This window comes from Embiotoca jacksoni, unplaced genomic scaffold, assembly GCF_022577435.1.
Source record: "Embiotoca jacksoni isolate LCO1_2020_lvr unplaced genomic scaffold, fEmbJac1.0.p SCAF_20, whole genome shotgun sequence".
In the NCBI taxonomy this organism is placed as follows: Eukaryota; Metazoa; Chordata; class Actinopteri; family Embiotocidae; genus Embiotoca; species Embiotoca jacksoni.
Genome location: NW_027185341.1, coordinates 127,272 through 144,382, shown reverse-complemented (window position 1 = coordinate 144,382; position 17,111 = coordinate 127,272). Strand labels below are relative to the sequence as shown.

The 17,111-nt window shown below is 38.6% G+C and overlaps 3 protein-coding genes across 5 annotated transcripts; all 3 read left to right on the top strand.

The window, feature by feature from the left end:
• Positions 1–783: 783 nt before the first annotated feature.
• On the top strand, positions 784–3,714 carry lrrc20 (leucine rich repeat containing 20). 2 transcript variants are annotated; one of them, XM_069156295.1, is made up of 5 exons: positions 784–1,047; positions 2,362–2,450; positions 2,666–2,815; positions 3,001–3,168; positions 3,268–3,714. In XM_069156295.1, exons 2-5 carry the CDS (start codon positions 2,381–2,383, stop codon positions 3,396–3,398), a joined length of 519 nt encoding a protein of 172 aa, XP_069012396.1. In that variant the 5' UTR covers positions 784–1,047; positions 2,362–2,380; the 3' UTR covers positions 3,399–3,714. The 2 variants fall into 2 exon arrangements, with proteins under 2 accessions (XP_069012396.1, XP_069012397.1); XM_069156296.1 differs by lacking the exon at positions 784–1,047 and adding an exon at positions 1,103–1,249.
• A 2,353-nt stretch (positions 3,715–6,067) lies between these two features.
• On the top strand, positions 6,068–10,091 carry ppa1a (inorganic pyrophosphatase 1a). Its single transcript, XM_069156294.1, has 11 exons — positions 6,068–6,169; positions 6,396–6,460; positions 7,631–7,684; positions 7,773–7,892; positions 7,980–8,066; positions 8,150–8,276; positions 8,380–8,507; positions 8,781–8,866; positions 9,204–9,273; positions 9,618–9,657; positions 9,751–10,091. Exons 1-11 carry the CDS (start codon positions 6,109–6,111, stop codon positions 9,774–9,776), a joined length of 864 nt encoding a protein of 287 aa, XP_069012395.1. The 5' UTR covers positions 6,068–6,108; the 3' UTR covers positions 9,777–10,091.
• Positions 10,092–11,337: 1,246 nt separating this feature from the next.
• sar1aa (secretion associated, Ras related GTPase 1Aa) lies at positions 11,338–16,658 on the top strand. 2 transcript variants are annotated; one of them, XM_069155387.1, is made up of 7 exons: positions 11,338–11,383; positions 12,440–12,512; positions 12,722–12,841; positions 13,082–13,147; positions 14,194–14,297; positions 14,402–14,533; positions 14,629–16,658. In XM_069155387.1, the coding sequence occupies exons 2-7, from the start codon at positions 12,455–12,457 to the stop codon at positions 14,743–14,745; spliced, it is 597 nt and encodes a 198-aa protein (XP_069011488.1). In that variant the 5' UTR covers positions 11,338–11,383; positions 12,440–12,454; the 3' UTR covers positions 14,746–16,658. The 2 variants fall into 2 exon arrangements, with proteins under 2 accessions (XP_069011488.1, XP_069011489.1); XM_069155388.1 differs by having other exon boundaries at positions 11,373–11,383; positions 12,444–12,512.
• The last annotated feature ends 453 nt before the right edge of the window (positions 16,659–17,111 follow it).

The following is a 17,111-nucleotide window of genomic DNA, read 5'->3' as shown; positions in this document are numbered from 1 at the left end:
AGAGTGTTTCAGTCATCTGCATTGAGTCATAGGTAAATTAAAAGCTTTGTGTAGGAGAGGAATATCCAGCAAATACTGTAAAGTGGCGGTAAATTCTAACAATGCTAAACTAAGTTCTATTCTTCAGAGGCCAGAGAGTTCATTGTATTTAAATCCTTTGAAAAATACACTGACTAACCAGGAATTTGCCAGCGTCCTGACCATGGCAGCAGTCAAACCGAGACTAGTTGACCAGGATTCAAGAGGTAAGACACCGTTTAACTTCCTCGGCCAAATATGGAAAAGGTCTTTTAATAGATATCAAACCTGGACCAAAGCAATCAAAAGCTAATAAGCAGAAACTGTTTTGGTAATAGATACACAAGTTTTTTTTAAATCAGAAATGCCAAAAATTTGATGGTTTCAGCTTCTACAAATGTGATATATAGCAGCTTTTGTTTATCTTGAACTTATATGAATTGTTTTCTTTGGTATTTGGATCTTGAGCTTTGACAAATCATAATTTGTATTTTTCACCGTTTAAAAAAAAAAATAATATATATATATATATATATATATATATTTTTTTTTTTTTTTTTTATTGATTAATCGTCAGTTTCAGCCAGTGGGTTACAAAAACAAAACATATCGATACGCAGTACTGGCACTACTGTATCTTCATGTGAAATCATTCTTATTTTTACTTAACATGTGAAGTTATAACGCTTTTTTTCCACCGCTGGTTTCACCTCCTTTGTAACTTCAGTTGCGCAACTTTAACGCGCAGCATTGACGCTCATGAATCTTCCCAGTTCGCCGTTAATTTGGAGGCTAACTGCCGCTAAACAACCACAACGGATTTTACAGTTCGTTTACTTTTTTATGTTCACACGAGGTGTTGTTAATAGTTCTTATTTTGAAGTGTTCAGGTGAACCGGGCTAAAAAATAAATTAAAAAAAAATACACCCTCGCCAAATTTGACTATGGTTGAGCGACTCGCGTTGCTGACGTTAGCGAACACGAACAGCTGTCGGCCTCTGTAACACGAGCTGGCTCCTTTAGTTTGGGTAAGTGCGGCGTGGCTTTAATAAAAAAAAAAAAAATAATAATAAAAAAAACACTAATGAAATGATGTGTATCCGCAGACCAAACCGGGTGGCATTTATTTATTTAAAACAAAAAAAAAGGGGGGAGAGATGTGATTTTCAATAGTTACCAAGGTCCGGCGGTGCCAAGTCCTGTCGCGTTGGTTCAAACCAGAAGCAGACGGTAACAACCGTGAACGTAATGTCGAAGAAGCCTTCTGGTGTTTTGACTGTTTCTATCCAGAGGAAATCACCACGTTTTGATAACTGACGAGACAAAGTTTTAATTCAGCAATTCTGGAAATCAGCGAGTTGTAGAGCAATTTGTGGTCCTTCTGATCTGAAAGCTTAAAGCTTAAAACTTCCCAACATGTGTGGGGTCTGACTTTACTACACGTGACCGGTTATTAGTATCTATTCACGATTTGAGGGATTTACTTCGTTTTGTCCAATTTTAGGACATTTAATTTAATGTGTCGTGTAAAAAAAAAATCTCAATGTAAGCTTGTATTGGATACTTATTCAATTGTGCCTGGAAATTGTACTCATAAGTGCCTGTACCAACATTTGAACTGTTGCAGAGTCAATTTGTACAGTATCAGCTCCTCCAGTTGGATCCTATCCTTAAAAATGTAGACTGGATTATCCCGCAGACCAAGCTGCAGTCTTAACATGTAATGCTCCAACCAACATATATTACGTTTATTGTCACGGAGGACTAAAAGAACCAGAAGATATTTATATTTATGAAGCCGTAAACTGAGATTTTTTTTATTTTTTTTTGCATTTTCACGTTAAAGCAAAATAGAACTCAATGATTATTCATTTTCTGTTAACTATTAATTAATGAACTAATTGGTTGCAGCTCTTGCAGACAGTATAACCAAAAAAAAACACAGGAGGAAATACCTTAATCCTGACCATACTAGTCAGTGTGGTATGAAGTTTAAAACAAACCAAAAAAAAACAAACACTTAGGTGCAATGTATCACCCAAACAGGGAGCATATCCCTTTTAAACAAATGACTACATAATAGTATTCAGTGCTAAAGTGCAAATGTGTAAAAAAAAAAAAAAAAAAAAAAAAATTTCATGTTTTTAACAACACAAGTTCCAGCAAGCTTTGCTGAGAAGTCATCTTAAAAAGTGCATTTTTAGTGGGAAGCTCATTGTGGAGGCAGCACACAGAACAGCCTTGACAGAGAGTATATAGTTAGCCACTGTAATTATTATTTGACCGTTTTATAGTTTATATGAAAAGTGTGTCGAAGTGTAATGTTGCGTTACCTCCCCCAGGAACAGCTACTGCAGAAAAATGGGCGAGGCAGTTGCAAATGTGGCCCGGAGGATTAATGCTACGGTAGAGGAAGGCAAAGATAGTTTGGGTAAGATTGCCTTCACACATCTTTGTCTATGTCACGCACTCGATCTTTCTACAGTTTCAGAGCATGTGAATTTGTGATTTGTTGCCATCTCAGATTAGAGCAGCAGGTGGCGACAGTGGTTTAAATTTGATTGCTTTAGTACCCTTAACATGAAATCCCAAAGTGTTATTTATGGGTATTCAACATTTTCCCTGCTGTGTTCTTCTTCTCCACAGACCTGTCAGACTGCAAGCTCATTTCTTTCCCAGACGGTGTGTTCAGGGTCCTGAGGAGTGTTGCAGAAAACATCCGCGTTATCACGTTGGCCGACAATGAGATAAAGGCCCTTTCTAGCAAGTTCTTCTCAACTTTCACTCAGCTCAGAGGTAGCGGATAACACACCACACAGCTGTCTAATTCATGAACTCAGCGTGAAAGAAAGAAAAAAAAAAAAAAGATTGTGTTGATGTATGCTGTTCACCTCATGAATGTTGACAGGATGCCTTCGTGCTGTGTTGGAAGAACAAACGAGCGACCCCTCCATTTACTCATGTCTTGAAATAACTTGCAGAATTGAACCTGAAAGGCAATGTTCTCACTAAACTGCCCGACGCCGTGGGAGAAATGGAGCATTTGACCAGCATCAATCTGGCTAATAACAGCTTCTCTACCTTTCCTGCTAAGCTGACTGAGATAGCCACACTGGAGAAGATTGACCTGGAGGAAAACAGCATCACTGGTAATAAAATCCATCCATTTTGTCCAAATGAATGAGTTGGAGATTTATACATGACTTGGTTTGGGCTCATTCCTGGTCTTTTTAAATCTTGCCCAACAGAAATACCCTTGGAGAAGCTGTCTGCCATGCCGTCGCTGAAGTGGGTGAATGTGAAGTCGAACCCTTTGAACTCTAACACACTGTCTGCCCTGGAATCTCCCCACAAATTTGACATTTTATCAACAGCGTAGTCAGAAAAACATGTCATAATACAACCTATTTCAACTGCATGCTGCGTGCCTTTAATTACTTAAGCTGGATGCCTTCGTGTGCTTAGGAGGTGAGAAAAAAAAAATACTTGAAGAAATCACAAGGCCGTGATTAAAGATGGCACGCTCTGAGTTTTCAATCCTGCTGGCAGCACCACCCTGTGGCTTCTATTTTGGGACATGAAATCAGTTATTCTTGATGCACCATTTGACATCGTTTTCTCTGAAAGGAAATTTCTAAAGGCTTATTTATTACTTTTGATATTTTAATAAACTAAGGATTATAACCTGAAAACTACACAGCCTTGTGTCATTTTTCACCTGGTGACAGATTCATCTCCAAGACTGTAGGAGGAATTTTGGTACTTGCCACATAAGTACAATAAGTTCAATCACACCTTTGTACACAAGACTACCATTTATTATAATTTTTTGATTGTTTACAATAAAATAATAAACTAGAAATAATTAAATTAATTATTTACCGACATTATTTTCTCAAATAGAGGGGATTTTTTGTTTGATCTGAAATGAGGGTCTAAGATCAGCAGGTGTTGCATGCTGCACCAATTATATAAACCTCAGAGGCAAACGTGTGATAGTGGGTTCACTCGACTGGTGGATTACACCTAAAAATTATTCAAGCAGCTGTTCCTTTTGTAGTACATTCTTCACCTTCAGGCTCCTTTACAACAGAACAAAATGCTTCAGAGTATTCACCACAGTGACTTGATTTAGGGGACAGTGAAAGTACAGTTAACAGCATTAATGCCTGTCAAGCTCTTAAACCTTTCATTCGTAGCAGCTTTAAATGACAGAAACTTAAGTACACCAGAGTGATTAAAAGTATTTTTATACTCAGGCTTTTCAGAAATTCTTTAAATAGCAACATGGCTGAGTCTGGATCACCTCCTTTAATGTTTGAGCTCCCAGTTTTTAACCTTTGTGGTATATTAACACAGAAAACCAAGAAAATGGAGGTGGGCAAGGAACTCGCTGGTGATCAAATTATTTCGTCACCTTTTTCACACACACACAAAAAAAAAACACTACATGTGAGGGTAGGATGCCAAAACACATGTAACATCTACAAGCCAGCCAGTGTCCCGAGAGGAATATTTAACATGGTGATAAGCTAACAGGGTCATAGGGTGGCTTTTCTGCTTACACTGCATCGTGTTGGCCGCGGAATCACTGGGCTTTAATTGGCAATATGACTGAGAAACACTACAGATGTTTTCAAATGTTTCAATATGGATATAGACATATGGCCCTATGGCAGCACGCATTGAATTTTTTTTTAGCAGGAGACATTTTTCTATGAATTTGTGTTCTAGCTACACAAAATGCAGTATAAGTAAATAGCTGCTTATGTCACAGTTGGACAAGAAGAAAGAACCCAAGTTCATGACACTGCGGCAGGTTGTGAAGCAAATGGTGAACTTCACCTCATTCAAAGACAAGGCAGGCTCCAAAGCCGTCTGGCTAAAAATAGATAAAAGAAGCCACGCAGACCAACTCACATAGGGCCATAGGATCTGGCATCGTCCCTTTAGCCCTAAACCAGCACCAGAACTAAACCCCGACAGATAGAAATGAAACCGAAAAAACAGGACTACTGGACCCATCAAAATAAAGAAGAAGAAACAACAAAACGTCTCTAAATCATTCTGTCACACAACACAAACTGCTACTGTGGCAAGAGGGTGGAGGGTGGAAGAGAGCCATCTGCACCTGCCACCTGTTTTATGGGTTTCTACTCAATCAGATCAAACCAGATACAGCTGTGGGGGGGGTCTGATTGGCTGAGTGGCTGCAGGTGAGCAGATTGGGGAACTGGGAGGAGGTGAGAAAGAGTGCAAGGGCAAAAAAAAGTAGGCTAAGTAAAAGGAAAACTGAAACGAATGCATTTATTTGTAGTCTATAATAATGCAAAAAGCCAATTACATAAACTTTTCAATTACCTAAATGCACTAAAGTCAAAGTTATTTATGACCAGACTACTTCATTTGACATAAAAAGCCCCCCCAAAAAAGTAATGTGAAAACACACAGACATATTTTGAAATTATATTTGGTCTCACTGTTATTCAGCAAATGCCATAAAATGATACCGATTTTTAAAACTAATGGTTTCTATACATGTTGTAAAAATAGGTCCATAAGTAAGTTTTCAAACAGTTACAGTGAAATCTAAGAGTCAAGAGGTCACAACATGAGGCAGTAAATCCCGCCTCGTTAATTGGTTTACTGCTAACACGTCAGCTCCATCTGTTTTTGTCTGAAAAGAGCTCTCGAGAGCTACAGCTTAGACGAGAGAAAAGGAAAAACAAATCACTTCCCACGCAAACAAGGTCAACATTTCACATCCATGCTGCAGAACGCATGTGGCATGACAAAGGGGAACTAGATGTTGATTACTATCCTGAGCAATGTTTATTCTTGTCGGCCACAGAAGAAAAAAAAAAAAAAAAAAAAGGACTTGACTTCAGTATGGAACACGTAGAAGCCAGCGTGGCTCCGTAGCAGCCCTGTTGTCACATGCAGGCCGTTGTCAGGTTGCTAAACCTGGACTTAAAGCAGTGCGCATGCCTGCTCCTCCGCCTCAATGACTGCCTCTCAGTCAGGAGCTCCTTAGTCCCGCTGAATTAGTGCACAGACCACAGAGGGAGAGTTTCATACCAGCAACAGACATGAGCTTTACCATTGAGGAGAGGGGCAGGCCCAACACCCAGGACTACCGGGTGTTTTTCAGTAAGCACACCTCTTTCTATGAACTAGTTTGTGTGTTGGTGGGGAATAATCCATTCGTGGCTTGTATTCATAATGTTGTATTTGCTTGAATGATTTCTATCTTTCTACTGAAATAGCAGCGCTGGCAAGTAGATGTAAAGCTTAATGGAGATACATTTTTAGTCCTTTCTAAATGAGAGCAAAAAAAAAACAAAAAAAAAAATTCATTTTTCTTTTGTTTTCATAGAAAACTCTGATGGTACATACATCTCTCCATTTCATGATATACCCATCTATGCAAATGAATCAGAGGTGAGCGTCATGTGCGTCTGTTGTCTGTTTGGATCTGTTTGTCTTGGGGAAAAGGACTAGAGCCAAACTTTGCTTTTCCGTTCTTCTGTTATTCAATTTTGTGCCTTTTTTTTTTTTTTTTAACAATTCATGTCCAATTATGTACCCTGATATAAACGTGTAACTGCTGTGTTGGATTGGGCCTTTTTATAGAAAATTATATCACTTCCCCCCTCTTAGGACAGCTGTGGCTGGAAGTGTTATGTTTTTGGGCTTTCCATCCATTTGTACCTTTGTGTGTCCATCCATCCCAGGTTTGTGAACGTAATATTTCAAGAATGCCCAGAAGGAATTTCTTCAGATTTGGCACAAACATTCACTTGGATTTAAGGATGAACTGATCAGATTTTGGTGGTCAAAGCTATACTGTGACCTCACTTCTGTCACATCTGTCTTCCCCATTCTTGTGAATACAATATGCAGGAACACTTTGAGAGAATGTCTTTAAAATAGGCCCAAACGTACACTTGGACCAAAGGATAAAACCTAAAAAATGTTGGTGGTCAGAGGTCACTGTGGCCTCACATCTGTCCCTTTATTGTGAATGTGACATCTCAGCAACGCTTTAAGGAAATGTCTTTAAATTTGGTACAAATGTTATCTTAGACTCTCGGATGAACTGCAAAGATTTTGGTAGTCAAAGTTCACTGTTATCTCAAGTCTGTTCCATTCTTGTGAACATGATGCCACAAACACAGCGGAGCTTGCGACTATAGTACAATGGTGGGCTGATGTTATTTCCTATTTTTCCATGTGCAATAATCTGCGTGCTTAACTCAGCCTTAGTTCAAGCTTGAACTTTCCTGTACCAAGAAATTGGTACAGTATTGGGTCTTTACAAAAACAGCTTCACAGCAGAGGGTAAAGTGTGTCAAAAATTGTTTTCAAAACATAAATGAACAGCTCTCATCCTTCCATTTGTAGAGTGCTGTGTTGGTAATACATCATTTATCTTTTCCTGTTACACTTCTCCAAATGGATTTCTATTTTTTAAGCACAGTATAAAAGCTTTGGATTTTTGTTTTGTTTATGATATTTGTTATGTACGTATATTTGATAAGTTTCAGAGTACTTCTCAAAACAGGAAAATTTAGGAGAATTGATTGTGCTGTACTTCTTCTTATTTTGCAGAACATTTTTCATGCTGTTGTGGAAGTTCCAAGATGGACAAATGCAAAGATGGAGGTATAATTTTGCACATTGGAATAACCACATTATAAATCAGTGCTTCCATCTGTTCTTAGTTTTGTGCTTTAACGCCTCTGTTTCACAGATTGCCACCAAAGATCCTCTCAATCCACTGAAACAAGATTTGAAGAAGGGGAATCTTCGTTATGTAGCGAATGTGTTTCCCCACAAAGGTTATATCTGGAATTACGGAGCTATTCCACAGGCAAGTCCTGATCAGATTACATGTATTGAAACAACAGAAGACCAGAATATTTCTCTGTTCGGTGAAACATACTCTGCCTTTTGACAGACATGGGAAGACCCCAACCACAAAGACAGTGACACAGGATGCTGTGGAGACAATGATCCAATTGATATATGTGATATAGGATATAAGGTACTGGAACAACACTGACTATGACTTATTTAAGTCGACTTGTTTGTTTGCAGCCTTTTCAAAATTATGTCTTTAAATCTCAGGTGTGCTCTCGAGGAGAAATAATCAAAGTGAAGGTGTTGGGAACTCTGGCTTTGATCGATGAGGGTGAAACAGACTGGAAGGTCATTGTGATCAATATTGAGGACCCTGAAGCTGGCGACTTTAATGGTAAGAATAAACTGCAAAGTTGGCTTGTGCTGCTGGAAAATGTACAGTGGTTAAACATGGCATTTTGAATGAAGAGGTTTGACATAGTGTTGACTGGTTTCAGATATTGATGATGTGAGGCGGCTTAAGCCCGGATATCTGGAGGCGACTTTTGATTGGTTCAAAAGATACAAAGTCCCAGATGGGAAACCTGAAAACCAGTTTGCTTTCAATGGAGAGTTCAAGGACAGGGTAAATCTTGCATTATTTCATTCTGTGTTGTTTAACTTAATTTAGTATATTATTATACTGATATAACAGTTTTATGTCTGCACCTGATCAGTCCAATAATTTATGTTAATTTAATAAAGCATTTTCAGTAGGAAAATTATACATAAAATGTTCAATTGCCTGTACTTGTCTGTCGATCATATTTCCTGTCGATCATATTTCCTTTATTTATTTCCTGGTATTTTGACACTTTCTTGGATAATGGAAATGTGCAATTTTTTGTGTGATTTCCAGGACTTTGCTATTGAAACAGTGAAGAGCACTCATGAGTTTTGGAAGGCACTGACTTCTAAAAAAACAGACGCTGGCGAGTTAAACTGGTGAGCAATTGAGAATTCATCCAGAGCTCCTTTCCTGTGTGACAGGATATATGACAAATGCTAATGTAGTATTTCCTGCCATAACATTCTTTAGACAGTTATCACAGTTGAGCACTGTGGATAAGTTGACAGAGCGTTGGCATGAGCCTGGTTATCTGCTAAATATATTTTGTTAATAGACTGTAAAATGCCTTCGACGACAGATGAAACAGTCACATTGTAAATATAAGTACTTTCTTGAATAAGAAGGGCATCTGTATTGTCATAATATCGATCTATTGTAGGCTAATCTGTTTTATTTTTTAAAAAGAATCTCTCCCTTTCTTTCTACAATCAGCATGAACACCAGTGTCTCAGACAGTCCGTTTTGCTGCTCGTCTGGGGATGCAGAGGCCGTGGTTAAATCTGTAAGTCCATTTTTCTTTTCAAATCCATGTTAGCAGCTTGAAAGTAGGCTATATGATCATCCCTTCCTCAATGAGGGTATAGATGATAATCTGGCAACACACAAGCCCGCAGACAAAAGGAGAGCAATAGCTGAAGACGAAGAAATCCTAAAGCTGTTTTCTTTCTTTCCACTCTGATTCCCATGGCAACATGAGTGTACTGGTTTTTAGATCAAACAGAAACATCATGTCTTTTATAAAAAAAAATATTTAATGAGTTTGAACTATCTCAGCATGTGTATTCCTCATGAAATTCAAAGACCATTTGTTGAGATGAAATTTAACGATTTCCCAAACTCTTACAGGCGTGTGCTTTTGGAGCTGAAGATCCCATTCCCAGTTCCGGTAGGTTTTTGTACATGTATTTGTTTTATTAATGCAAAGTTGCTACTCTACGGAAGTCACTTTTCATATGTCAAATAATGTTTTTTTTTTCAGTTGACAAATGGTTCTACTATGAGTAGTACGAAGGCACACCCTAGGCACTGACATGAAAATGCAAATATTTCCTCCGTCATTCCTTCTTTGGTCCTGATTTCAGCAGCGCTTGAACTGAGCAGAATGGATGTATATTTCATATTTTGTGTCATTTGCTTGCTTCTTTGTTCACACATTGATGGGTGATGTTGCTGTTGTTTTTGTTATTGTCAAAACTGCTGGCTGTGTGATTGTTTCTGATTCATACAATATGAAACACTCTCAATCTCTTTCATCATTTATTTTACCGGACGATAGTCCTTAATTTCAAGTTTGACCGAACACTATAATAAACCTCACTAAATCCCAGTGTTGTGTGTATTGTATTGATTTTCTTACCACTATTACATACAGTCATTATCATGTAGACCTGTGCTTACCTGCATAATATGGATCTGAAGTTGTGACCTGCTGAAAGACAGAACTCCCCTTTTTGGAAAATAGCCTTACGTTCATTTCTGTACAGACTTCCATCCAATAATTCATGTTTGGCATACACGAAACTGCACTACTACCTATTGGCGGTGGGAATAAATTATGCATTTAGTGTTCCTGAAATACCATAGCTATTTAACAATAAAAATGACTGGTTATTAAAGTCTTTAGCTGGAAGTGAAAAAGCCCCATGGGATGTTTTTGCATGCTGGACTTAAACCAAAAGCTCCCTGAAGCACTGCAGGCCTTTACAATGTGGTCAGAAGCCATAGCTACAATTTAAAAGGTGTTCTTATGCAGAAATTACAATGACTTCCTAATTGGACACGACTTCATTATAAGGGTAAAATCAGTGCTTTATAGTGAAAGACATTTCTTTCACTTTACTGGTGGGCAAAAGGTGGCAGATATGGAAGAAGTAAAATCTCAAGTAAAAGCCCCAGTACAATACTGTAGAAATATTCCTTTGAAAGTAAAAGTCCTGTATTAAAAAGCCTACCCAAGTAAAAATACAGAGGTACTATCAATAAAATATCAAAAGTACTTGACATATATATTACATAATCGTATTCTTAATATTAATTGATAAATGCTAATTGTACTAATATACTGTATATAGTGAAGTGTGCGCATAATGACTTCTGGGATTGATCTGTACATTTGAAAGTGGAAATTTCAAGGTCAATATTAGCCAGTCCAATCTGTATTTTAAAAGCTAATCATGTTCTGTTCTTTTATTGTAAAATCTTACAGATGTCAAATAAATGTAGAGTAAAAATACGATGATTTTTCCACCGAAATGCAATGTGACAGAAGTATAAAATAAGAAAAAGGTAATATAATCAAATTTAGAATACTTGCATTTTTGAAAGTAGTCTTTCTGTTCTGCTTAAGTCGTTTATAAGAGCTTTTATTCACAGTCATTCATCACTCATGATTCATTTATTCCAATGGGTGCTCCTTCTAAATACCACGCTTTACAGGAGGGTTTACGTTTCACTTACTGCCAGAAGGTCAAAAGGGGGCGCTGATGCAAAACACACGATCTGGCGGGCGCCCAAGTTCTGAAACACGAAGAAGAAGAAGAGGCCTTCTGATTGACTGTTTCCAAGGAGACCACCGACACTACGGAGAGCTGGGCTGGTGGTCGGTGCTGTAGGTAAGGGAGCTCAACTCAGAGGCTCATTATTTCGGAACCAGTGACATACAAAGGCATATTCTGCTATTAGCGCACCTCGACAATGAGTTCGATCGCGGTCGTTTGTTTGTTAAACGTTGCAGTGACCCGCACGATGTCCAAAAACAACAACAACAACAAAAAAAATCGAGAAAGAGCCAGAGCTTGTCAGCTGACATGGGAAAGCTAACTGGCTAACCAGCGTAATAAAGCTAACCATTAATTATGTCGCTTTAAATAGGACACAAGACTCACGGAAATACGCTTAAATAACGCCAGCAATGCTTCGTTTGAGTGTCAGAACATCCCGCTGTTGGCGGCTGTTATTGTCATTTCACTGCCGTTTCAAATAAAATAACAAACAGCAGAAAGGGGCGATATTCAGAAAATGTCGTTGAATCTAATAATAAAAAATAATTTTTTTTTACTGGACCTGTTGCGGCCTTTAAGCTGGATTCATTATCACTGCTAAAGTTGGATTTAAATGACCTGTTAGTCTTTGTGATCATTTTTATTTAAAATAGCCGGTCGCCACCTGCTAAACATGCGTGTGGACTTATTACGTCACAGATATCTTGTCCCAGGAAGACTTTGCTGTATGAATGTTGATCCAATTTATGTCGAAGTAATTGCAGATTTTTATTTATTTTTTTAATTCTTTTTGATTGAACATAATGCAGAAAAAGATGTAAGGGGTATTTATAATTGTTAAAGTCCCTGTTAAGTACCTTTGCCACAAATGTCAAAAGTGTTTGATAATATTTAAGCGATCACTGCAAAGAAAAAAAATATATATATAAAAAAAGTTTATATACACAGTATATTTATAAAGAATATCATCCTATATATGTCGATATTTTTTTTTTTAATTTTTTTTTTTGGTACTTTCTAATATTGATATTTTGCCCCAAAAAAATCCAGAATTGGTTGAGCCCTGTTCAATACATCATCACAAACTTTGCCCTTTGCAAGGCACGTTTATGTTTCTGGTCATTTGTTGCCGTATCATGTAGTAAAATGTCCCTTTTCTTGTTTCAGGCAGACGCCATCAAGATGTCATTTTTATTTGACTGGATCTACCGGGGGTTTAGTAGTGTTTTACAGTTCCTCGGTGAGCTCTCTCTGCTGTTCTGCAATAATTTAACAGTAACAGAAAAGGATTCGAATCCTAAGCTTGGTGTGCATTGTTAAATTATGGACATATATGGATATGTATAAGTACTGCAGAGTTATGGATGTGAGACAGACCGCAGTAATCTATATTCATGATGCAGCGGAATAAAAATGTATTACCATTCTTCCTTTTGTGATCCCCTTCAGGTCTGTACAAAAAATCTGGGAAGCTGGTGTTCCTCGGCCTCGACAATGCCGGCAAAACGACGCTCCTACACATGCTGAAAGATGACCGACTTGGCCAGCACGTGCCAACGCTGCATCCGAGTAAGGAGCGACTTAGAGAGCGGTGTGCCTTACTGGGTTGATGTGACTGTGTAGTTTCTCCTTGTGTATGTTGGGGCTTTAGTTTATAGTGTACCTCGTGTTGCTGTCGGGTGATGCAATACTTATTCGCAAAATATTACGATAGCATTGCGTCTTGATTAATCCTGTGATTTCCGGCCTCGTTCTCGCTGTCGAACAATCACGGGCGTAAAAAGCAATTTTACTTCCTTTCTCTCAAAGCCTCGGAGGAGCTGTCGATCGGCGGCATGACGTTTACTACATTTGATCTGGGAGGACATGTACAAGGTGAGATCTGACTCCATCTCGCACACTAGAATTAGTTGTAATCGTTTTGTGGTGTGCCGCAACAGATTTTTGGCAAAATATCACATCCTACACATCATGTGTAAGACGGATAAATGCTTCCAAGGGTTATTCGCCATGAGATTTAAACTGTAGATTGTCTTGGTACCACCTCAACACTGCGGATGTGTTGTCCATTATCAGACCAGCGAGGGGAGAAACTGGTTAACTAGATCATAAAAATACAGTTTCTTGCAAAGTTGAAGATTAATCTTTTTTTTTTTTTTTTTTTCAACTTCCTTCGTGTCGTCTTTACTGTCCGCCATCTCTACTGTAATCAGACAAATGTGAGAAAACAAGGCAAATCACAGTTCTCCTGGCTGCCACATGGTGTCTCTGTCTGTCCCAGCATGCTGATCTCTTGTTCTAATGGGTATTTAATATTTTCAGTGGGTGCTAATCATCGCTGATGGAGCTTCTGAGCCCGTTATATTGTACAGAGTTAAAAAACAAAAAAAACCCTCAAATTTAAAGGTAGGATGTACTGGTAATGCCAGTGCTGCTGAAGACGTACTTGAAGAAATATAATACTAACCCACTGTAGTGTCACCTCGAAGTATTACAGCATCTAAATCTCTTTGTGAAACTGCAAACGCATATTTGCCTTGTGCAGCCAATATAAAATCCAAATGTCCACATGTGTTGTCTGATTAGATTTATAGATTAGACAATTAACACGTGTTGTCAGTGTTATTTGTTCACGGAGTTGGTGACTCGACAGTATCTCCAACCACATTCAACCACACTCACAGGTCTAATTAGCCAGATTAACTGAATTCATCTGTCTCCGTGTGTATTACTGCAAGTACAACCACTATATCTCAATATTAAAGACTGATTATTATTGTACACGGAGCCGGTAAAGGACCCAAAACATTTCACACGTTCATAGTTAAACTGCTGCATTACAAGCTGAAAGCCAATTTTGCCGTGACGCTGAATGGCTGCAGGGACAGCTAATTCACAAACTGTTCATCTTTTGTCCACAGCTCGAAGAGTTTGGAAGAATTACCTGCCGGCTGTGAACGGAGTCGTCTTTCTGGTAGACTGTGCGGATCACGACAGACTCACCGAATCCAAGGCCGAACTCGATGTAAGATTAAACATCGCCGTTGCAAGCTCTTCTTTTATCACTCGCCTGTCTGTCTGTTCAACAGTGAAGTAATGATGACGCTGCTGCTCTTGTAATTTTTGTAGGCTCTTCTAGGAGACGAGACCATAGTCAATGTACCGGTGCTGGTGCTGGGTAATAAAATTGACCGTGCTGAGGCCATCAGCGAAGGAGGACTGAGAGGAGCTTTGGCTCTTGATTGTCAAGTCACTGGAAAGGTAGGCGTGTCGTGGTGACTGGCCTCTTAATTGACAAGACGCGATGTGTGTGCACGTTGACCGTCGTCCTCATTCGCCCTTCTCGTTATCGACAGGGAAACGTCTCTTCGAAGGAGCTGAACGTTCGCCCGCTGGAGATTTTCATGTGCAGCGTGTTGAAAAAACAAGGCTACGGGGAAGGTTTCAGATGGTTATCGCAGTACATCGACTGACGCGCGGGACACCGGGGTAACCCGGAGGGATTTAACTGACGCGTTTAAATGAAACACGACAAAGAGTCTGTCCCTTCGTCAGCGTCAGCCAGCCCGAACTTCAAGTCACATTACTGAGAGCCTCCCCCCTTTGAATTCTTAACTTCCTCTATGCAAAAGTGGTTCATGATGAACTTTCCTAAACGTGGTGTTAATGTAAGAGTTGCATGGCATGTTAATTAGGTTACATCATACCTGATTACAATACATGAGCAGCCATACATTATGCAAGATTGTAGATATGTGCGCTTCAGTGTTGCATTCATTATTCGTTAATAGACCAGGCGCTTTGATTTATTAGTAAGCGAGTGATGAAATGTAAGGTGATTGTGGTGAGATGCTCGCTGCCTGTCTGACTTTGACTTAAGAGGGTCTAGTTTAGATTTTAAAACAATTAAGTAGACAAATAAGTAAATACAGAGGATACATTTTGGTTCATTAATCTGATGATATGCAGTCTCTGCCTTCAAAGCATGAAGCCAAAGATGTTCGCTAATGACTTAGGGATTAGCAGCGAGAGAGATTGGACTTCAACAAAAGACATCCTTCCCTGCTGAGCTCGGAGCAAAAATAATATCAAATCCCCTTCTCAAACCAAAGAAGGAGAAAAGACAAATAGGGGGCGAAGATGACGGCGTAAACCGAGTCAAAATCAACAGCTCGCTTGATGAGTGCGCTGTGATTAATGTGCTGCTCACTGTCAGTGTCTTGATAAAATTGGCTTGTTTATTTTTGTTCCACGAATCTCATCATAACCTAGATGCGTTAAACACTCGAGTTGAAGGCAGCTAATTGGAAATGTGTTAGTAGGACTGAAAAAAAGTCTTTTTGACTTTTGGGATGTTCGGTGCGTCATTGAAAGATAAAATGTTCACACAGGACTGCCGTGGTTTTACTCTCATTTAAAATGTCCGAAAGCAATAAAGCAGAATAACCAGCTGCACGGTAGCAGAGACAACCTTATTCCACTGCATCCAAGAGTAGGAAAGATCATGTAGTTCTGAGTGTGTTTACTGAAACCAGTTCATCTTGTCGACTAACTCATCCTGCATAAATTACAGCGTTTCATCCCTCTGCTTGGTATTAATTATGGTCTTACATGAGTCAAGCATGGATTACGGTCCAGTTTGAAGAGAGACTGAAAGGTTCTTTTGTTTTCATTATTTATTCCTTTGTTCTTAAGAGTTCAAAGAGTTGATATATAATGAGCACTAACAAGGTTGAAGTGCTGCAGATATAGCACTTTTTGACTGTCTGAAAAGATACGAGAGTGCACTTACAAACGTTAAAACGCTAAACTGCACAATTAATGTTCCAGGCTTATCCTGTGTACTTAAACATTTTTCAAGTCCTTGCAAGTTTAACATGCGTAGACTTTCTGTGTAAATTTGTATCCTCATTTTGAGAAGCTGAAAACAGACCATCAGGAAGAGAAGCACGTGATCTTTGTACCGGATTGACTGTTTTCTGCATCCCTTGTTTACAGGTTAACATTTAGAGTATTAAGTTTGTAACACGTGCAGGAATATTTGTGTTGAAGATAAAAAAAAATATATACATATATATGAAAACAGATTTAATACAGGGATGTGTTTGTTGAAATGTTGTGTGCATGTAAACAAACAGCTTTTCCTCTGAACAGTCGCTGAACTCCTGTAAATTATGTATAATACAGATGTAAATGCTTGTACAGTAACTGCCCTTGAGCTGACACTCTAAAAGCACCAGAGTTATTTATAACTGTATATTACTTGAATTCATATTTTCGGCAATTACATGTGGAAATTGTCAACATCCACGCAGAAAATTAGTATATATCTGGTCTATTTAATAAGTGGTGAAAATGTAATAAAACAAGACTTTTATAGATCTAATCAGACATGTCCTTTTTTTATATTCTCTATTCAGACCAAATTAGAAAAAAAAAATGAACGCTTTTACTTTCCCCAAAGGTTTACAGAAACTGTGCTAAGGTGGTATTTTAAGCACATTATTTTTGTAGGCTTGTCACACGAGATAATTAACTTCTTCAGCAGAAGATCCAGACATCACAGGTGGAAAGTGAGCAGTATCACCTCCTTTTCTACTGTGGCTGGAGAAGCCTCTTCCTTTGTAGTGACCCCGTCTGTTGTGGCGTCCCTCAGAGCTCCATCTTGGGTCTCTTACTAGTTTCTTTCTAAAACGAACTATTTATTACAAAGGCTATGAAGACTATTCACCCCATTATACATATTTCTTTTCATACTTAATTATTTTACAACATAGAATCACAGTCCGATTCTTTTGTACTTCAATGTTATTGTAAAAACAAATTGCTCCAAATGAAA